Source organism: Chrysochloris asiatica, unplaced genomic scaffold (assembly GCF_000296735.1).
Source record: "Chrysochloris asiatica unplaced genomic scaffold, ChrAsi1.0 scaffold00034, whole genome shotgun sequence".
Classification (NCBI taxonomy): Eukaryota; Metazoa; Chordata; class Mammalia; order Afrosoricida; family Chrysochloridae; genus Chrysochloris; species Chrysochloris asiatica.
Genome location: NW_006408552.1, coordinates 5,666,909 through 5,686,564, shown reverse-complemented (window position 1 = coordinate 5,686,564; position 19,656 = coordinate 5,666,909). Strand labels below are relative to the sequence as shown.

General features: G+C 48.8%; 1 protein-coding gene across 1 annotated transcript in view; it reads left to right on the top strand.

Annotated features, from left to right (window-relative positions):
• The window catches only part of GATSL2 (GATS protein-like 2), a 62,009-nt gene that overhangs the window by 13,658 nt on the left and 28,695 nt on the right, over nucleotides 1-19,656 (top strand). Inside the window, exon 4 of the mRNA XM_006859715.1 lies at nucleotides 9,593-9,609. Coding sequence (XP_006859777.1) covers nucleotides 9,593-9,609 — 17 coding nt within the window. The remainder of the gene's footprint in view (nucleotides 1-9,592; nucleotides 9,610-19,656) is intronic.

The following is a 19,656-nucleotide window of genomic DNA, read 5'->3' as shown; positions in this document are numbered from 1 at the left end:
GAAGTCCTTGACAACTTCAATCTTTTCTCCTTTGATAAGAATGTTGTTTATTGGTCCAGTGGTGAGGATTTTTGTTTTCTTTACATTGAGATACAATCCATGTGGAAGGCTGTGTTCTTTGATCTTCATCAGTATAGATAACAAAAATCCTCACCACTAGGCCAATAAATGACATCATGAGAAACGGAAAAGATTGAAGTTGTCAAAGATTTCATTTTGCTTGGATCTACAATCAGCATTCATGAAAGCAACAATCAGACATGAAATGATGTATTGCATTAAGCAAATCTGCTGCAAACTGTTAAAGACACTTTGAAGACATAAGGTGTGCCTGACCCAGGCCTTGATGTTTTGAATGGCCTCATAGGCATGTGAAAGCTAGACAGTGAGTAAGGAAGTTCAGAGAAGAATTAATGCATTTGAATTAGGGTGTTGATGAAGAGTATTGAAAGTACCCGGGCTTGCCGGAGGACCAACCAATTTTTTTTTGGAGGAGTTCCGGCCGGATTGTTCTTTGGAGGCCGGGTTGTTGGGCTTGGTCTCTTGTGTTTTGGACTTATCATCAGGAGGGATCAGTCCCTGGAGAAAAGATATCATGCTTGGTAAAGTGGAGGATCATCAAAAAAGAGGATGACCCCACAAGATGGACAGACACAGTGGCAGCAACAATGGGCTCAAACATAAATTGTGCGGATGGCGCAGGACCGGCCAGTGTTTCCCTCTGTTGCGCCTGTGCACTGAGTTGGAACCAATTTGTTAACACCTGACAGCATGCTTTTCCGTACAATACTTTTGGATTTACCCTCATATGGTACACTGGATACAGTCCAAACTCTGAGTAAGATCTGTGTTTAGAAACTCAAGGGGTCTTTGTCAAACAGCAGCTGTTCTGGGAAAACATGCTTCCCAGGTCTTTTGAGGGTGTGTGGAGGACTTGTTTGTCCTGAGCTCTAATGCTTTCTGCCGTTTTTCCATATTGTCATTTTATCTTCTGGCTCTGTCTTCTTGCTGTTGCTTGGGTCTTTACCTTCAGCAGCTTCAAGTCAGCATGAGCTTGGGGTTTAGACAGATTCCGGTTCAAATCCTGCCTCTGCCGTTCTAATTTCCTGAGATCTGATTGTGTGCCAGCCATCACTCCTGACCCCGCAAGGCACACGTCAGAAGCCCTGAGTTTACCAGACCCATCTCTTAGTTGGAGAAGACAGATAATAAAATCTCAGAGACAGGGATTAAGAAAGTGATCTGGCTGGGGGAAAGGGGCTGGTTGTGTTTGATGGACAGGGAAGGTCTCCATATGACCAACAGCAGCCAGCCACACTAAGACATGGAGGCCACTGTGGGAAAGTGCCAGGTGGGGTCTTAGGGAACCCGGAGCTCAGAGAATGTGTGGAACTCAAGGAAGGGCAGTGTGGGAAGCCGGGTTGTGTGGTGATATGGTCAAAGTAAGGAGTTGACACAACCACCATTCACAATCACACAAGTATGTTTACTGACCCCGTTTTACAGATGAGAAAATCAAGCACCAAATGGCCATAGTAATTTAGCCAAGATCATGTAAACTAACATGTGAGGATTAGGGATTTAAAAAAAAAAATTTTTTTTTTTATTCACAGTTAATGTAACGATCTATACTAATTCCAGAACATTTTCATCACCCAAATAAGAAACCCCCGTACCTGTTGGCAGTTACTCCCCATTCTCCTAAGCCTCTGACAGCTGCTAATCTACTTTCTGGATGTTTCTTATAAATACTTTGTGTCTGGCTTCTTCCATTTAGCATAATGCTTTCAAGACTCATCCATGATGTAGTATAGACCAGGATTCCATTCCTTTTTATGGTTGAATAATATCCACTCATCAGTTGATGGGCATTGGGGTGGTTTGCCTTCTGGGGCTGTTAAAGAATAATGCTGCTAGAGACATTTGTGTACAAGTATTTTTTTGTGGACATATGTTTCATTCCCTTGGGGTGTGTTCCATCTGGGAGTGGTCATTCTGTTGAACTTGTTGAGGAATTGCTGGGCTTTTCCACAGTGGTGGTGTTAAGTGTTGAGTTGGTTCTGACTCATCGAGGTTTCCAAAGTAGCCTCCCCATTTGACAATCTGGAGGAGTAGGGATTTGAACTCAGGACCTTGGACTCCAGAGTCTTGTTCTTAAATCACTAGCTTAATGTGGATACCAAAAGACAAAAACAAATGCATTGCCATTGAGTCAGTTCCAACTCATGGTGTCCCTGTATGGAGTCTTCGAAACGAAATCTGTACAGGAGCGGCAGCCCCCTCATTCTCCTTCGGAGGGGCTGATGGGTTTGAAGCACTGACCTTGCACTTAGCAACCCAGCACCTAACCCACAGAGTCACCAGGAGCTTGGAAGGTGATAGAGGCTCTTCCTGGCTGATCGATCACAGTTGGAAGTGTTGATCCTCTGTGGACCTGGTTTCTTTGTAGGCGAGCTAGATTCTGGGGACAAGATGGCCTAGCTCAAGCACCGAGGCCATAGCTGGCTTCTCCTGATCTAATCTTCCCTGAGTGGAAGAGATCCAAACTCAGGTGTAGGTTCTTTGGTTTCCTCAGAGACTCCAGAATTGTTGGTTGGAGTCTGGGAGGGCGAGTTGACCCGGAGGTGACAACACTGTGATGAGGTGCTGGTGGGGGAGATCACTGTCCAATGTTCACCAGCCTGTGTGGCCATTTGATCAGGAGATGAACGGACAGTCACGAGGAAAGAGAGGCCCAACATTCTTTCTCTGAACAGCCCTGCCACCTGGGCCAGCAGACAGATGCTTCTCTTCAAGGCAGCGCAACCCCGCTGAGATGGTAGGGGATGGGGGAGCTCTCTGGGACTTTCCCCGCCGTCCCCTCCCTCCACACCAACCCTACCTCCCTGTCTGAGCTGGGAAGGTGGTCGATGGAAGATTTCTTCTCTAAGTTCAGGTCTTTTTCCTGCAGGGCTCAGTCAGTGACTGATAAGGTGGATTTAGAGCAAAGTTGAATCTCAGCAGACCCTTCTTGGGGGATTACTATGCACTGGGCCCTCTCTGAGACTGACAGTTAACACACCAGTTCTGGGGGGCGGGTTTTGTTTTTAACCATTTAGTGTGAATCAGGTGAAGGTTTCCAGAGCAGTTCAGTTTTCCACTCCACAATCCACACACATTTAGATTCACATCCTAAACTGCCGGCCCCACAATGTAACATCCCTCATCCCACTTCCTCTCTGGCTTTCCTGTTTCCATTCCTCCTTGATCCTACCCCTTCTGAACTTTGTTCTTGAGACAGTGTTACCCTTTTGATCTCAGATAGTTGATTATTCCAAGGAGTACATACCTCCCTCGAGTTTATTCTTCCTGTTACAGGCATGCCTTTCCTTTAGTTGAAAATTGAGCCGGGGGGGAATTGTTCATTTTTCAGACCTGAAAAATGACTCATGGTCATAGTCTTTGGGGCTCCACCAATCAGTAAATAAATCTGGTCATTTTTATGGGTTTGAGTGAGGGAGGTGGTTTTTCCCCCATTGACAGGGAGAGGGCCCACTACGCAGTGACGTGGCCCAAGTCACCCAGGGAGTATGATTGGTTGGGGTTCAGTCATAGCTCTCTGTTTCCTGCTCTTCGCAGTCCAGTCCATTCGATTCAGTACTTCATTTTAGAAGGAATAGCTTATCCCAGGAGTCACAGAGGGTATATATGTAATAAATATTTCTGAATTCGCCCTTAAAAATTGTTAAAATGGCAAGTTGTTTGTTGCATATGTATGTATTTTTAATCACAAATTTTTTAATAGTGACATTTGTTTTTGTTTACTAATTTTGTTAAGTATATGAAAGCATACAACAAAAAAAATCACCCTTTTAACCCTGCAATTCAGTGCCGTTAATTACATTCATCATGTAAATTCATCAGTACAATTCACTCCCAAAAGTTTTCATCTCCGCTCAAAGAAACTCCTACTCTGAATCCCCATCTCCTTTAGCCCCAAGAATATGTGTATTACTCCTAATTCTGCCACTTACCAGCTCTGTGGGAGTCTTGGTATGGCAGTGTGGGTTAATGCCAGGTCGTTTTGAACCGCAACATTGGTGGTTCAAGTTCACCAGCTTCTCCTTGGAAACCCTGTATAGATGTGGTTGCTATGAGTCGGAACCGACTTGATAGCACATAGCACTTAACAACAACAACAACCACCATGTGTGATTTTGTTAAGTGCCGTAGAGTTGGTTCTGACTTAAAGTGATGTGACCCTGTAGAGGGTTTCTGAGGCTTTAAATCTTTGTGGGAACAGAAAGCCTCTTTCTTCCGGGGAGCGGCTGGTGGGTGCAAACCACCAACCTTATAGTTCGCAGTCTAGAGCTTTCCTATAAAGGAACTACCTCAGGCAAGTTAAAAAAAAAATTGTTTGCGTCTCAGTTTCTTCATATTTAAAACATGAGTAATGACATATACAGCTTTGAGTAGCAGTAGGAGGCAGTGGGGTCTTGTCATGGACTTAGGTGTTACTTGTTAGGGGCTGTCAAGTTGTGGCGACCCCAGGAACAACTGAACAAAATCCCTCTGATCAGTTACATATCGGACCTTTGTGGTCCATGTGGATTTTCATTGGCTGATTTGCAGGTGTGGATTGCCAAACCTTTCTTAGACTGTTTAGATCTGAAATCTCTGCTGAAATCTCTTTACCATCATAGCAACACACAAGCCTCCACAGACAGACAGACAGACAGGGAGGGCACAAGTTCTACTGCTGAGCCAACTTGCTCTTGTTTGTTAGTTATATTTGTCTGAGATTTATTGAGGGACCTACCTCCTCAGCTGCCTTAGGGGGGTGAGCCCAGGGGGCTTCTCAGGGAAGGCAGTGCCCAGTCCCTGGACCCAGACTTCTACCAAACCTTCCCAGCCCCCTACCACATGACCCCCAGAAGGCACAGATCTGGGGAGACCCTGTGGAGGGTCACCTGGAATCAAGGTTGGCTTCTGGAGGGGCTTGTCCCCTTAGCAGGCCCAACTGGGAGTGAGGGCCAAGGGTCAGTCTGCATCAGGAATACAGCAGCTGTCAGCCTGAGGGCCCTGGTCACTGACTGGGTCAGGCCTGGGCATCCAGGGAACTGGAAGGCAATCAAGCTATTTTTCTTTTTTTAATCGGCTTTTTTCTAAATACTCCTCAGACTTTGTGCTATTCTGAGCAACTCCTCTTTTGCGCAACCGTTTCCTCTCGAGCTCTTTGGACCACACTGTTGTGTTGGCCCCGACTCCTCCGACAACCCCATACACAAAGAACTCCACTGCCTGGTCCTTCTCTGTGCCCCCCTCCCACCCCCCCATGATCTGTTGTAGACTGGGCTGTTTGGATCCATGGGGCTGCTATGGGCCGAGTTTCAGACAGACATGTAAATCTCCTCCTTGTCAGAGCCCTCGTGGCGTAGTGGGCTGAGTGTTGGGCTTGTGGTTAGCAACAAGGTTGACAGTTCAAATCCACCAGCCGCTCCTCAGGGAGAGATGAGACTGCTTTTGTGAAGACTTACAAATATGGAAACCTGATGGGGCAGTTGTACTCTGCCTAGAGTCACAATCGACTTGGTAACAGCGGAATCTTCCTAGTCTGTCTTAAGCCTGGAAGCGCCGCTGAACCCTGTTTAACATTGTGGCAACATGCGTGTCCTCCAGATGGCCAGGTGGTGGCTGCCCACAAGGTCCATTAGCTGGGCTCAGCTGCCTTCTTTTATCCATTTGTGCTGCGGTGTGGAGGAGGCACTATGGGTGGTCCAAAGAGCCCATGTAGGTACAATGTTCAGAGCGTAGAGTATTCAGCAAGGATTAGCTAGCAGTGTCTTCGATTTCCCCACCCCATGTTTTAGCTTGTGCACACCGGCCAGAGTGGGCTTAACCTGCCTCCCACTGGTAGGCACTTGTTGCCATCCTTTCCTGTGTAAACCACTAATGCAGTGAGGCACCCAGACAGGTGGGGTGTTGGCATCTGTTAGCAGGCGCCTGGGAGCAGAATCCTGGATCACAGTGTGCTTTTGTGGTTTTCTCAGATGATGCATTCTGTGTCAAGGGGGTCATGGGAGCAAACTGCCTAGGGGAAGGCCTGCTTCCCTCAGAGTGTGTCACCCAACCTCTTTCTTTGACCTTGACCACCTGATGGGTCCAAAGACCTTCTTCATGTCTTTAGCTCTGTGTGTGTTTGTGTGTCCAGGGCCTACCTCGGGTGTCAGGTGGGTCTCCTGTTGGTCTCTGTCCTTGGCCCAGGTTGCAGGCTGTGAGGGTCTTGTGCGGTTTTTACCCTCAACAGGCTGCTTTTGTCTGAAGGCTTGAATCCATGAGTCCATGTTGGTTTGTCTCTGACTGGCTCCCACATGCAAGTAAAGGCAGAGGTGGGAGCCAGAACCCTCCCACCATACTAATCCGCCCTGCTCGCTCCCAAACTCTGGGCCTAGGCACCCAGGCCCTTCCTTAGGCAGTACATGAAGGCCCATCCCAGCCTGCCTGGCTCAGAATCTCTGTCTACCAGAAATGTGGCTGAGTCTGTGCACAGTCCTAGCAAGCAGTATGTGTGTGCATGGCCCCCCCACACACACACAACTTCACTGATGGGAGACTCCAGGTCAGGGACCCAGGGTCCTTTGCACTCAGACTGGGCTGAGCAGAGCCCTCCCTGAGTCCCAGCTGCAGGCCCCACTCCCCATCAAAGTACCTCCCTACCCAGGGAGCTGAGTCCACAGCTCCATCCCTTCTGAACCTCAGAAGACTCTGAGAGAGGCTGCCCACCTGTGGTCACCCACCTCTTGGGTGGACAAAGAGGACATTGGTACCAGGGCAGGCCAGGCCTCTTGATGGGGCCCCCTCCTCCCTTCCCAGTCACATAGGCACACTGACCAGCTCCTGGTCTTGACCTCTGGAGCCTCAGTTTCCTTCTCCATAAAGTGGGGTGATCACACTGACTTGGCTGTGGTTTTATGTGGTTATGTTCAAGTTTTTTGGACTCATGGTATGGTGCTATAAGATCAACATTGGACTGCGAACCATAGGTAGGTTGTTCAAACCCACCGGCTGCTCCTTGGAAACCCTATATGGGATCGCTATGAGTTGGAACTGACTCTACAGCACTTAATAACAACAACAACAACATGCTTTAGTTTGGAGGGAGTGATGTTTCAGTGAATTAGTCTCACCTTCCACGTGGGAGGCCCGCCTTCATTCCCAACCTGTGTACCTAAGAGCAGCCACTTCCCATCTGTTAGCGGAAGCTTGGGTGTTGCTAGGGTGCTGAACAGGTTCAGCGGAGCTTCTAGACTAAGACGGACTAGGTGATTGACGGAAGCCCTGTGGAAGGCGGACGTCAGCACTGTGATGTATTGAGCACGGGGGGCCAACTGGACAGCCGCTCACCGTGACAAGCTCTGGTTATGGTTTACCTGTCATGTGTCCATCCACTCAGTGGCCCTGGTAATGTTGGACATGGCCACAGCCAAGGATGAATTCACAGTAAAAGTGAACAGTTTGGCCCAAGGAGTCCTGGTATGGCTCTGCAGGATAAGCATTGGACTGCTAAGCTCAATGTTGGTGGTTCAAACCTACCAGCCACTTCTTGGAAACCCTATATAGGGTCGCTGTGAGTCAGACCTGACTCAGTGGTACTTAGCAATACCAACATTTGGCCCAAATCCCTTGCAAAGGCCTGAGGGCTAGGACCTCCTCACTGTGGGAGGCTGGCAGCTATTGGATATTTTCCAAGCTCCTCCCGGACAGCTGGGAGATGTGGTGACAGGTGCAGACAGGAGACTGAGTGGTGAGGGGCTGACCCAGCTCATGGGGTCTGCTGAGTTTAGACTCCGACCCTGACTGCAGGCATATGGGCACTTCCATCACCCAGGGAGGGTGGGACCATGGGCTGCTTTCGCTGGACTTGGCAGGAGTGCTGTGGCCGGAGCTTGACTCCCAGGCCAGTGGCCCTTTGGAAGGAACTAGAAACCTAATTTGGGCCCTTCTTGCCTGAGGTGGGTGGGGGAGGGCACACAGGGCCTGTGCTGCAGGACGTGAGACCTGGGTCCATTCTGTCCACGGTGGGACAGCATGCTGCAGGTTAAGCCTTGCCCTTTGCAATCAAGAAAGGCAGCTCAGTAAACACCCAGTGCTGGGCCACTCCGGGCTGGACCAGGAACTCTTTTATGTCCTAGATGTGAACTTGAGTCCCAGCGGGAAGTGACTTGCCCGAGACCCCCTGGGGTATAGATGCTTGTGAGCTGGCTGCTGTCCCCAAGCTGTTCCCAGGACCCTGGTGTGTAGGAACTGGCCTGTAGCAGTAGTGGGGGGGAAGGGGAGGGTTTGGGCTCCTTTTCCTTGGTCTCCCCATGTGTTCCCAGCCCTGTACCTTTGTGCACTGCCCTCCCTGTCTCTCCACCTCAGTCCCATAGGGGCCCTGGGAGGCCTTCCTGACTATAGCCGTTCAACTCAACGATAGAAACTTCTCCCCTTCGTTCAGCCTGGAAGCTCCACAGAACATTTTTTTCCTGGAGTTGTGTTTGGTTCTGCCCTCAGCCCTCATCTTACTGTTGTCTGTCCACTGGCTTCACGAGTATCTCTTCTCAGTAAAATGATTCCAACTCACAGTGACCCCGGCGGTCAGAGTACACCTGCGCCCTGTCGGGTTTTCAGTGGCTGATTGGGAAGTACATCTCCAGGCCTTTCTGCCTCTAGCCTTTCTATGAGCTGCTGATCATGTTCACTTTTTGCACCTCCTGTCTCATTCATAGCCTGTGTTGTTCCCTTTTCTCCTGCAATGGTGTGCCACCACAGACTACTGCACTGGACCGCAAGGTCATTTGAACCACAAGGCAAGCGGTTCAAGCTCACCAGCTGCTCCTCAGAAACCCTATACAAGGTTGTTGTGAAGTGCCATCGAGTTGGTTCTGACCCATAGCGACCCTGTATAGGGTTTCCGAGGAGCTGATGGTGAGTTTGAACCGCCGACCTTGCAGTTCAAACAGCTTTGCAGTCTGGCACATTAACCCACAGCGCCACACCAGGTCTCCCTGTACCTGAGTCTACAGCACTTAATAGCAACCGCAGCAGACGCCACCCTAGCAGTGAGGACAGGTGGCAAGAGCAGAGGGTTTGGGCTCAGACAGACCTCTCCTACCAACAGGCTCCATGTTCAGAGCCTCAGTTTACCCATCTCGCTACAAGGGAGGATTAAGAGAGATGCTGTTGAGTCAGGTTGTATCAGTTGTGTTGGCACACAGCTGCTCATACTCCATTTCTTCCTAGGCTCAGGGTTGAACTCATTGAGAGTGCTCAGTGTAAATACTAAAATGTTTCCCTATAAACTGCATGTCTTCAAACATAACAATTGTGAGAAAGGTGCATGACCAGGCTGTGTTTCGTTCTGTGGTACTTGGGTTCGCTGTGTGTCAGAGCTGACTCAACAGCACCTATAAGCTAAGCAAACAACCAGGGGTCTCTTTCTGGGAAGAAGTTATGGTCAGCAAACCTGAGGCCTTGCCTCGTGCCAGCAGCTGTTCATTCACTCTTGAGGACCTTAATGAGGTTCCGCACAGCAAGGAACCAGGGGCGGAATCTGAGCCTGGAATGGCCCCAGTGCTGGTGGCTTTATTGGTGAAGCTCAGAATGACCGGGCAAGGACAGGACTTGGAGCTGCAGGCAAGGGAACACATACCTGGGTTTGAATTAGTGTCAAATAGGAACATCTTAGATCTGAGCTGTTCAGATCTGTAGCCTCTCGTCACATGCAGTTATTTGAAGTTACATTAAGTGAAACAAGCTATGGTGTTGTGAAGAATACTGAATATGCCATGGACTGTCAGAAGAACAAACAAATCTGTCTTGGAAGAAGTACAGCTGGAATACTCCTTAGAAGCCAGGATGGTAAGACCTCTTCTCACGTACTTTGGAACCGTCCCTAGAGAACGACATCGTGCTTGGTAAAATGGTAAACGAGTCAGGCTGCTAACCTCAAGGTCAGCAGTTCGAAACTACCAGCGTTAATGCCCATCAATGGAGGGTCAGTAGAAAAGAAGAAGGATCCTCCCCCCCCCCAACAAGATGGCAGCAGCAGAGGGCTCATAAGTAACAACTGTGAGAATGGCGCGGGATTGGCAGTGTTTCGTTCTGCTATGCCTCGGGTCACTGTGAGTCGGGACCAACTTAATGGTACATAACAACAAGAAGTTAGAAATGTAGTTCCTCAGTTGCACAAGGCACATTTCACGTGCTCAGTAGCCACGTGTGTCCAGTGGCTCTGTACTGGGCAGTGTACATCATGACTTGACTGGACAGCACCACTCTAGAAGGTACCTGTGAGCTTGTTGAGAGAGATCAGCAGGCCCATTCAGCAATGACTGATGCCAGGAGGCACACCAAGGTGCCCGCCCAAGGTTCCTCCAGACAAGCAGCTGGCTTTGGGCATGGTGTGATGGGGGTGGAGTGGATGCTGGCCTGGGTGTGAATGGCTGTTCTGAAATCCCAGCTGTTTTCAGCCTTGGCTCTCCAGCTCTTTGCTCCACAGGGCCTCTTCCAGATGTCTTCCCTGTGCCCTGACCCCTAGTGCTCCCTGAGTGCCCTCCTCAGTATATCCGCTACCCCTTCCCCCATATGCACTCACATCATCAACAACCTGGTGCTCGGCCCACAGGAGGGCGATGGACAGGACATGACTGGGAAGTGACCAGGGCAGAGTGGAGGTACCTGCCTGATCGTGGTCACCCAACTTCCTGGAAGTGGGGCAAGGAGTGGACGGAGAGGCGGACACTGGCTCCTGGCTCCTGTCTGAAAGCTCTTTGCAGGAAGGACTTCAGAGGACACCCAACATGCTCACAGAATACGGTGCTCGGCACAATGTAGGCTCAAACAGAGGGGCCACTCTGTTTTTTTCGGGTTTACATTTTGGGTAACCTTCCCCTGCCCCAGCAGTCCAGGGAGCACCCCAGGCTGAGCCTTCACACACAGACACCTTCTGCCTATTGAGGAAATTGCCCTTAAAACTTTAGACTCTGAAAGTCTTTCGGGGTCTGGTCTGGGAAGAAAATGTGGGTCTCTGCAGGCCAGACGTGTTTTCTTTGGCAGCCCAGTATGTTTAAAAAATTCTTTTAAATGAAGAGAGACCATAAAATCTGGATTTCCATCTTTGCTGGAAAATTGGAAGATCTTGCCCCATTCAGAGCCCACACAGCGACAGTCTGTCTCAGCTGCTCCCTGTCAGCAGGGAGGGGAACTCCAGGCAGCCTGGGTCCCTTCCACCTCCTGGTGGCCCCCAACACTGTCACTGAGTCTGGAGGACAGGAGAAGAGTCATGTTTCCTTTCTTTCCCAAAAGTGCAGAGAGGACTATGGGCTGAGAGACATATGTCTCCTCATGAACTTGAAGGTGTAGTGGTAAACAGGTCAGACTGCTAACCTCAAGGGCAACAGTTTGAAACTACTGACCTGAGTGCCCATCGATGGAAGAATGGACAAACAAACCTTTGGTACATACATACAATATATGCTTCCATAAAGATTTAACACCTCAGAAACCCTATAAGGGGTCCCTATGAGTCGAAACCAACTCCGCAGCATACCACCACCAGGGTTAATAGGCGTAGCATCTCTTAGTCTTAGTCTGATCGCTTCGTATGTGAATCTGAGGGCTGCCTGCCCTCTTAAGCCTGGGAGCTATAGCCCCTGCTCTTGCTAAGTGCTGTAGAGTTGGTTTCAACTTGAAGTGACCCTGTGTAGGGTTTCTGAGGAGTGGCTGGTAGATTTGAACCGTCACCCCTGTAGTTAGCAGTCTAGTGCTTATCCTAAAGCGCCACACCAGGACTCCAACCCCTAGTCTAGAAACTTCCAAATCCTTCTCTGATGGAGGACCTGTCCCCTTAACACCCACTCCTTGGGTTTCCTGTCCCTGGGCCCCTGCAGAAACCCAAGCCAACTACGCCTGTGTCCCAGTGCTGAACTTGAGCGGGCTCACCACCTGTGCACAAAGACAAGAGGCTTTACAAGGCTCATGGAAAAATTCCGTCCTCTTTTCATCCCATTTCCCCATGAACTTTTTGAAGTCCCCTTGTATACAGGTATATAAATACATATATATATTTGTGTGTGTGCATGTGTGTGGTAAAATATCATATATAACAAAACAGATACCATCTAAACCATTTCTGCATGGGCCGTTCAACGGCATCAGTTACCGTCTGCAAACAGTGCTACTGTACACAGGCTGTCCTCTTCCAAATCTTCCCATCACTGTTTACACAGACTCAACACCCCAAGCAGAAACTCTCCTCTTCCGCTTTCTCCTGCCCCTGGTAACCCACCAGTAACCTTGAATTTCTGTATATCTGCTGTACTCCTATGAGAGATATTCGGTATTTGACCTCTGCACATTTCCCCGGCACATATGTGCATCAGAATGTCTTTGTCTTTATGACCGGGTGGTTCTCTCTGCACTTTTGAGCCTTCCTCCAGACTCTCTGCTCAGGAGGGGCACGGGCTGGGGGCTGCTCCCATGTCCCAGCCCTCTCCGTGGGATGGGAACTTAGACTGAATGCCTCTGAAAACCACCATATCTTCTTATTGTATCCACTCCCAGCCTATCTTCAAACATTTCAAAGTCTTTGTTTTTTTCATGGACCGCCAGTGAAAAAATATTGGTTAATCACAATCCTTGCTTTATGACCTACTTCATTTTGCTCGGATCAACCATCATTATAAATCAAGAAACCAATCGACGTATTGCATGAGGTACATCTGCTGCATAAAACCTCTTTAAAGTATTAAAGAGCAAAGATGTCAGTTTGAGGACTAAGGTGCACCTGACCCAAGACAGGATATCTTCGATATTCTCACATACAAGGAATTCGGAAGACCATGGAATTGATGCATTTGAGTTATGGTGTTGAAGGAGAATATTAAAAGTACCATATGCTGCCAATAGAACAAGAACTAGCCAGCATGCTCCTTGAAAATCAGGATGGCTAGACTTCATCTCTCCTACTTTGGACATATTATCAGGAGGGACCAGTCTCTCTGGTAAAGGGGAGGGTCAGTGAAAAAGAGGAAGACGCTTAACCAGATGGATTGGCACAGTGGCAGCAGCAGTGGGCTCAAGTGTAGCAAAGAGTGAGGTCAGCATAGGACTGGGCAGTGTTTCGTTCTGTTGTGTTAAAATCGCTGTGAGTCTGTACCGACTCTACAGCACCTAACAACAACATTATTCATCCATACCAGTACTTTACGTGGTTTGAATTGGGATCCTCCAGGAACCCTCTGTCCCCAGCTTCAACACTGATGGTAATGCTGTCAGGCTACATGCAGCTCTCCCCTTGGTTGTGTGTGTATGTATGTAAGTATGTGCGTGTATGTATGTAAGCATGTGTATATATGCAAGTATGTATGTGTATGTCTATAAAGGACAGATTAGAACTGCTCCATAGGGTCTTTGAGACCATAAATCTTTACAGACATAACCTTCCTCTTCTCCTGTGGAGTGACTGGTGGGTTTGAACTACCCACCTTATAGTTAGCAGCCCAGCGCTTATTCCACCGCACTACCAGGGCTCCTTCCACGCCCGTCTGTTGTGGTGGAGTCAGTTCCATTCTGAGTCCTGTTGGCCCTCATGTGTGTCAAAGTAGAAATGTGCTCCTTAGGGTTTCCAATGACTTATGTCTACAGAACTCATCACCACACCTTTCTTCCAAGGTGCCTCTAGTTGGACTCGAACCTCCAGCCTTTCGGTTAACAGCCTGGCTTGTTAATAGCCACACCTGTGCCCAGTTCCTTAAATTAACCCAGTCTTGCAGCGCTTGTAGGCCACCTCCTGCAACCTCTCTTGGCCAAAAAGGCCCAGTTGTCCAGGGAGGAAGCCTGGCCCCCAGGCTGTCTGGTTTCCCATCTGTATGTACCCTTAAGAGACCACTGTGTGTGGGGCCCTGGCTTTTTGGAGATCCCAGGTGGGTTGGAGGTGCAACCAAGGTTGAGAGCCTGTGCTCAAAGAAGCAAAGAACTGGGGTGTGTTTTGCCAGTATGCACTGTGGGAGAAGGGTCTGGCCCTTGCTACGCTGTATTTTCCAGGCCAACTGGGCTTCTATGGAGACAGATTTCTATGGATGTCTGAAGGCCAGAATGAAGGCTAGTAGGAGTCCAGTTAAAAGGAGGCCACATTGATGGAACTTCCTAGAAGCCAAGTCCCATCAGGATGGAATGAATGAATTTGCAAAGGAGTGAGCCCCCCTTGTGTAGGAGTATACAAATGAGCTTGGGTGACCCATCTGCCAGGGAGTGACCTCCCAGGCATGGTTCTGTGATTTGCTTTGGTCCGGCTTCTCAGTCTAGGTGACCACAGGAAGGTCCCCCTCTTGTGGTTTTAATGGGGGGACCTGTGGTCAGTTGTGGGCACGTGGCATTCTCTTCTCACAGGCTGGATTTACCTGTACCAGTGCTCCCACCCCCTCCCCCTCTGTTCTGGCAGAAGGTCTTCCTGGAACAGGGCTTTCGCCAGCCCAGGGCCCTTCGTCCTGGGTGCCAATGAGAGGCTGAGGGAGGAACTCGCTCTGCTGTTGGGTCTGGAATTGGAGAGTAAACAGATCGAGTTTCCACCATGGGCGGCGACCGCGAATGAAGATGAGAATGTTCTTCTCTGAGATGACCCAGCTCCCGGGCCACAGCGGTTCTGCAGGTCAAGCCTATTTAGAACCAAGCAACTGGTGTGCAGTGACCACGTTTAATCCCATTAAGACAAGGGCCAGCTGCAGGCTTAGTGGTCAGTCACCATGTTCAGCCTCGCCAGACTTCCTCAGTCTCCTCATCTGTACAGTTGTTGTTGTTGTTACGTGCCGTCGAGTCGATGCCAACCCATAGCAACCCTGTACAGGGTTTCCGAGGATGTAAATCTTTACAGGAGCAGAAAGCTTCATCATTAGCCCACAGAGCAGCTGGTAGATTTGAACTGCTGACTTTAAGGTTCACAGCCCAATTCGTAATCACTACGCTACTAGAGCTCCTTATCTGTACAGTAGGGATCAGCAATTCCATGTCAGATGGTTGATGTGAGAAGTGAGTACAATCCATGCCAAGACAGAAACGTGGAAGACTGAAGAAGGGAGAGAAGCTTGGACCATAGTGATTTGAACGTCAAGATTGAGAGCAGGTCTCTGGGTGCTACAAATGGGCCATACACTCAGCTGTTAACCGAAAGGTTGGTGGGTCAGGTTTTGCCTAGAGGTGCCGTGGAAGAAAGGTCTGGCAACCTCCTGGAAGAGAATAAAAAAATAACCATTGAAAACCTTAGGGACACAGTTCTGATCTGTCACCCAAGGGTCACCATGAGTTACAATTGACTAACAGCCACTGGATTTTTGGTTGTGTAGTGTGAGGCTAGATTCCCTGGGTGGCACAAATGGCTAAGCCCTCTACTCACCAAAATACCGGGGGGTTTGAACAGCACCTCAAAAGAAAGACCTGGCCATCTGCTGTCCAGTGGGTCACAGTCTCTGGGTCTCAGAATTGACTCGGTTAACTGCCCTTGGGGAGTATGAATTTAGACAGCCCTGGGACTGGCTCTGGGAAGCCACAGACATGGCAGAGGAAGAACAGACTCCATGGCAAAATGCAGAAGAGGAAGGTCAGGGGCTAAGAAGAAGTCAGAGACCACGTGGTCCTGGAGGCCCTTGACCAGCCATGATGGATCCAGCAGAGTTGAGGGCAGGAGGAAAAAGACCCTGAGGCTTGTCTGGCGGGTGTGGTCTATCAGGATCCATTGGAGGGGCTGAGGGCCAGCCAGACGGCAGAGGGTTGAGAGTTGGTGTGGAGATGCCATGAAGGAAGACTTTTCTTCAGGGTGGAGGAAACTTAAGGAATTTAGGAGGAAGAAGCCAAGTCTGAGGCAAAGACTAAGAGAAGGAGAGGCGCTTATGGGAGTGGGTGAGCGGAAAGAAAGATGTTTGCTTCCGGATGAAAACTTTGACAGGAGTTCTCATTGGTTCTGTCCTCTTCCCGGGAGAAAGATAAGGCTTTCTTCTCCAACAAAGGTTTACAGTCTCTGAAACTATATATGGTGGTAGTGGGTATGTGCCCTGTGTCGTGGAGTCGCTTCCAACCCATAGTGACCCTGTACAGGGTTTCTGAGGCTGTAAATCTTTACAGAAGCAGAAAGCCTCATCTTTCTCCCGCGGAACAGCTGGTAGTTTCAAACTGCTGACCTTAACCGCAGCCCGATTTATAGCCACTATGCTACCAGAGCTCCTATGAGTTCACTACAGTGTCACTATGAGTTGGAACAGACTCGATGGCACTTAACAACAACAACCTTTAGGGAAGCAGGCTGCCACGTCTTTCTCATGTGGAGTGGGTGGTGGGTTCAAACCACTGACTCTTGGTTGGCAGCCAGGTGCTTTAGCCACTGTGCCACTAGAGCCATGAAAGACTGCACTGCCTCAGCAGACCATACAGAGGATGGAGTTGACCGCAGGTGATGAGTAGAGCCCTCAGGTGACCCAGGAACCTTCCCAGGTGTCTCATAGAATTGCCAGACAACAAGACAGCAACACTGACTCCATAGTCCTACACTAGCAAGGCTTCTAGGGGATGGCGAGTCCTGGTCATTAGGGGACTGGAGTCAGTAAAAGATAAAAACAAAGTGATTCTGACTCATGGTGAACCATGTGCATAGAGTAGAACTGCTCCGTAGGATTCCCAAGACTGTGATGTGAACCTTTCAGACACAGATCGCCAGCCCTTTCTTATGCGGTGCTCTGGGTGGGTTCGAATGCTTTCATCAGTTATACTTCCCAGGGGCTCCCTATGGAGTTGCTTTATGGTCAAGCATTTTAATGACTGTTTTCAGTGTGCTGGCAGAATGCCACTGACCTCCAAAAGGTGAACAGACTTCCAGTCAAGTCAATAGAACATCGGCAAGGAGCCCTGGTGGTACAGTGCGTTAGGCATTGATTGGGCTGCTGACCTTGGGTTGGCAGTTCAAATCCACCAGCTGCTCTGTGGGAAGACAGATGAAACTTGCTGCTCCCGTAAAGATTTGTTGGTATTATTGTTAGGTGCCGTCAAGTTGGTTCTGACTCACACTGCCCCATCCTGCACCAGCCTCAAAATTGTTACGGTTCAGCTCAGTGCTGCTGCCACTTTGTCAGACCATCTCCACAGGCTCTTCCTCTTTGTTGCTGCCCCTCGACTTTACCAGTAAAGCATGATGACCTTCTCCAGGAACTGGTCTCTCCTAATCACATGCTCAAAGTATGAGAGATGAAATCTTGCCATGTTGGCTTCCAAGGAGCATTCTGGCTGCACTTCTTCCAAGATTTGTCTGTACTTTTGGCAGTCTTTGGTACTTTCAATATTCTTCTCCAACACCATAATTCAAATGCATCCATTTTTCTTTGGTTTTCCTTATTCTTTATACAACTTTCAGATGCATACAAGGCTATTGAAACTACCATGACTTGGGTCAAGTGCACCTTAGTTCTCAAAACTGACATCTCTTGAACACTTTAAGTGTTGCTCTTGAACACTTTAAAGAGGTCTTTTGCAGCAGATTTGTCTAATGCACTATGTCATTTGATTTCTTGACTGCTGCTTCCGTGTGTGTTGATTGTGGCTCTAAGAAAACTGCAGTCTTTGACGACTTCAATCTTTTCTCCAGTTTGTCATGCTACTTATTGGTCCATCCGTGAGGACTTTTGTACCCTTTACATTGACGTGCAATCCATATCAAAGGCTGTGATCTTTGATCTTCATCAGTAAGTATTTTAAGTCCTCTTTGTTTTCCAGCAAGCAAGGTTTTATTATCTGTATATTGCTGGTTGTTAATGATTCCTCCTACCATCCTGATAGGAGTCCAGGTGTAATGCTATAGGAAAAGCAGTGGACTGCAAGGTTGATGTTTCAAACTCACCAGCCACTTCTAGGAGACCCTGTGCAGAATCACTATGAGTCAGAACCAACTTGATAGCATATAACAACAGCCATTCTGATGCTACGTTCTTCTTCATAGAATCCAGTTTCTCAGATTATTTGCTCAGTATCCAGATGGAATACGTACAGTGAAATGATACAAACCTGTCACACACCTTTCCTGATTTTAAACCATTATATGTCCCCTTGTTGTGTTCAAGCAACGGCCTCTTGGTCTATGTACAGCTTCCTCCTGAACACAAGTGTTCTGGAATACTCATTCTCCACAATGTTGTCCATAGCTTGTCATGATCCATACAGTTGAAAGCCTTTGTGTAATTGCTAAAGCACAGGTTTATATCTTTCTGGTATTCTCTGCTTTCATCCCAGATCCATCTGACATCAGCAGTGATATCCACCATTCCACATCCTCTTCTGAATCAGAAAACCTCTCCGGGTGGCTCTGTTGGAGTACTGCCTTGATGGCAGTGACTTGGGCTGGGTTTTTAGCTGCTGCTTCCGCTGAGATTTGTTCATGGGTTTGCACACCACTTTGGTGCTGGTGGTGGCTGTGTGCTGTGGAGTTGGTTCTGACTCACAGCGACCCTGTACAGGGTTTCTGAGGCGGTAAATCTTTACAGGATCAGAAAGCCTCATCTTTCTCCTGTGGAACGGCTGGTAGTTTCAAACTGCTGACCTTGAGGTTAGCAGCCCGGTTCGTAACCACTACGCTACCAGAGCTCCTTACACACCACTGTAGGGCATTGAAAAATAAATCCTGGTGATGCAGTGGCTAACTCAGAAGTCGATAGTTCAAACCCACTAGTCACTCCATGGGAGAAATACGAGACTGCCTTCTCTTGTAAAGATTTAGTCTCAGAAACCCGAAGGAGCAGTTGAACTCTGTCTTAGGGGGTGGGTCACTCTGAATTGGCCTTGACTCGATTCCAGTCAGTTCAGTGTTTGGTTGGGTAGAGTGTTCAAGGCACCAGGGTAGCACAAATGCTTATGATTGGATTACTGCCAAAAGGTTTCATGGCACCTGGCAATCTGTCATAAAGATGACCGCCCAGAAAACATTACAGAGCAGTTCTCTGTCACATGGGATCGCCATGGGTCAGAGTCGACTGGACAGCAACCGGTTTGGGGTTGGGTGTTTGTTGTTTTAAGCGGTCTGGCTTTAACAAAGACAGGAGAATGGCTTGTAAGCAGGTTCTTGGCTATGCAGAGAGACCATTCTGGGGCTCGGGACAGGACCCCTGACTACCTGGACATGCCTGGACACCGGTCTGTGTAGTGGAAGTTTTCAGGTTCATTTCAGAGCAGGACTGGTCAAGCTCTTGATTCCAAAGGAATGGACATGCCTTGTGGCCAGTCAGCTGGTGACCGCACCAGGACCCCACTCTTTTGACAACATGGCGTTGTAACCCTGAGGAAGCGGCTCTAGACAGAGTCTAACCCACAGAACCAGCTCCTACCTTCCAGAGACCTTCGTCTCTTGCAGAAACATTCTCCCTCAATGAATTTCACACCCCAGCAAGCATTGTTGGGTCCTGACTCTGTAAGGTTGAGTCTATTTCTTTCATCATAACTGGTTACCTGCTCGGACAGTAAAGCGTCTTGTTTTGTCGCATAGTGTGTAAGGATCAGGTGTTTCAAAGAATTGGGGCTTCTCTGCACCGGGGAGCCAGAGGTGGTTTTATCCAATCTCCAATCAAGTAGCCGTAGCTGCTAAGTCTTGCCTCCTTCCCTGGGCTGTTT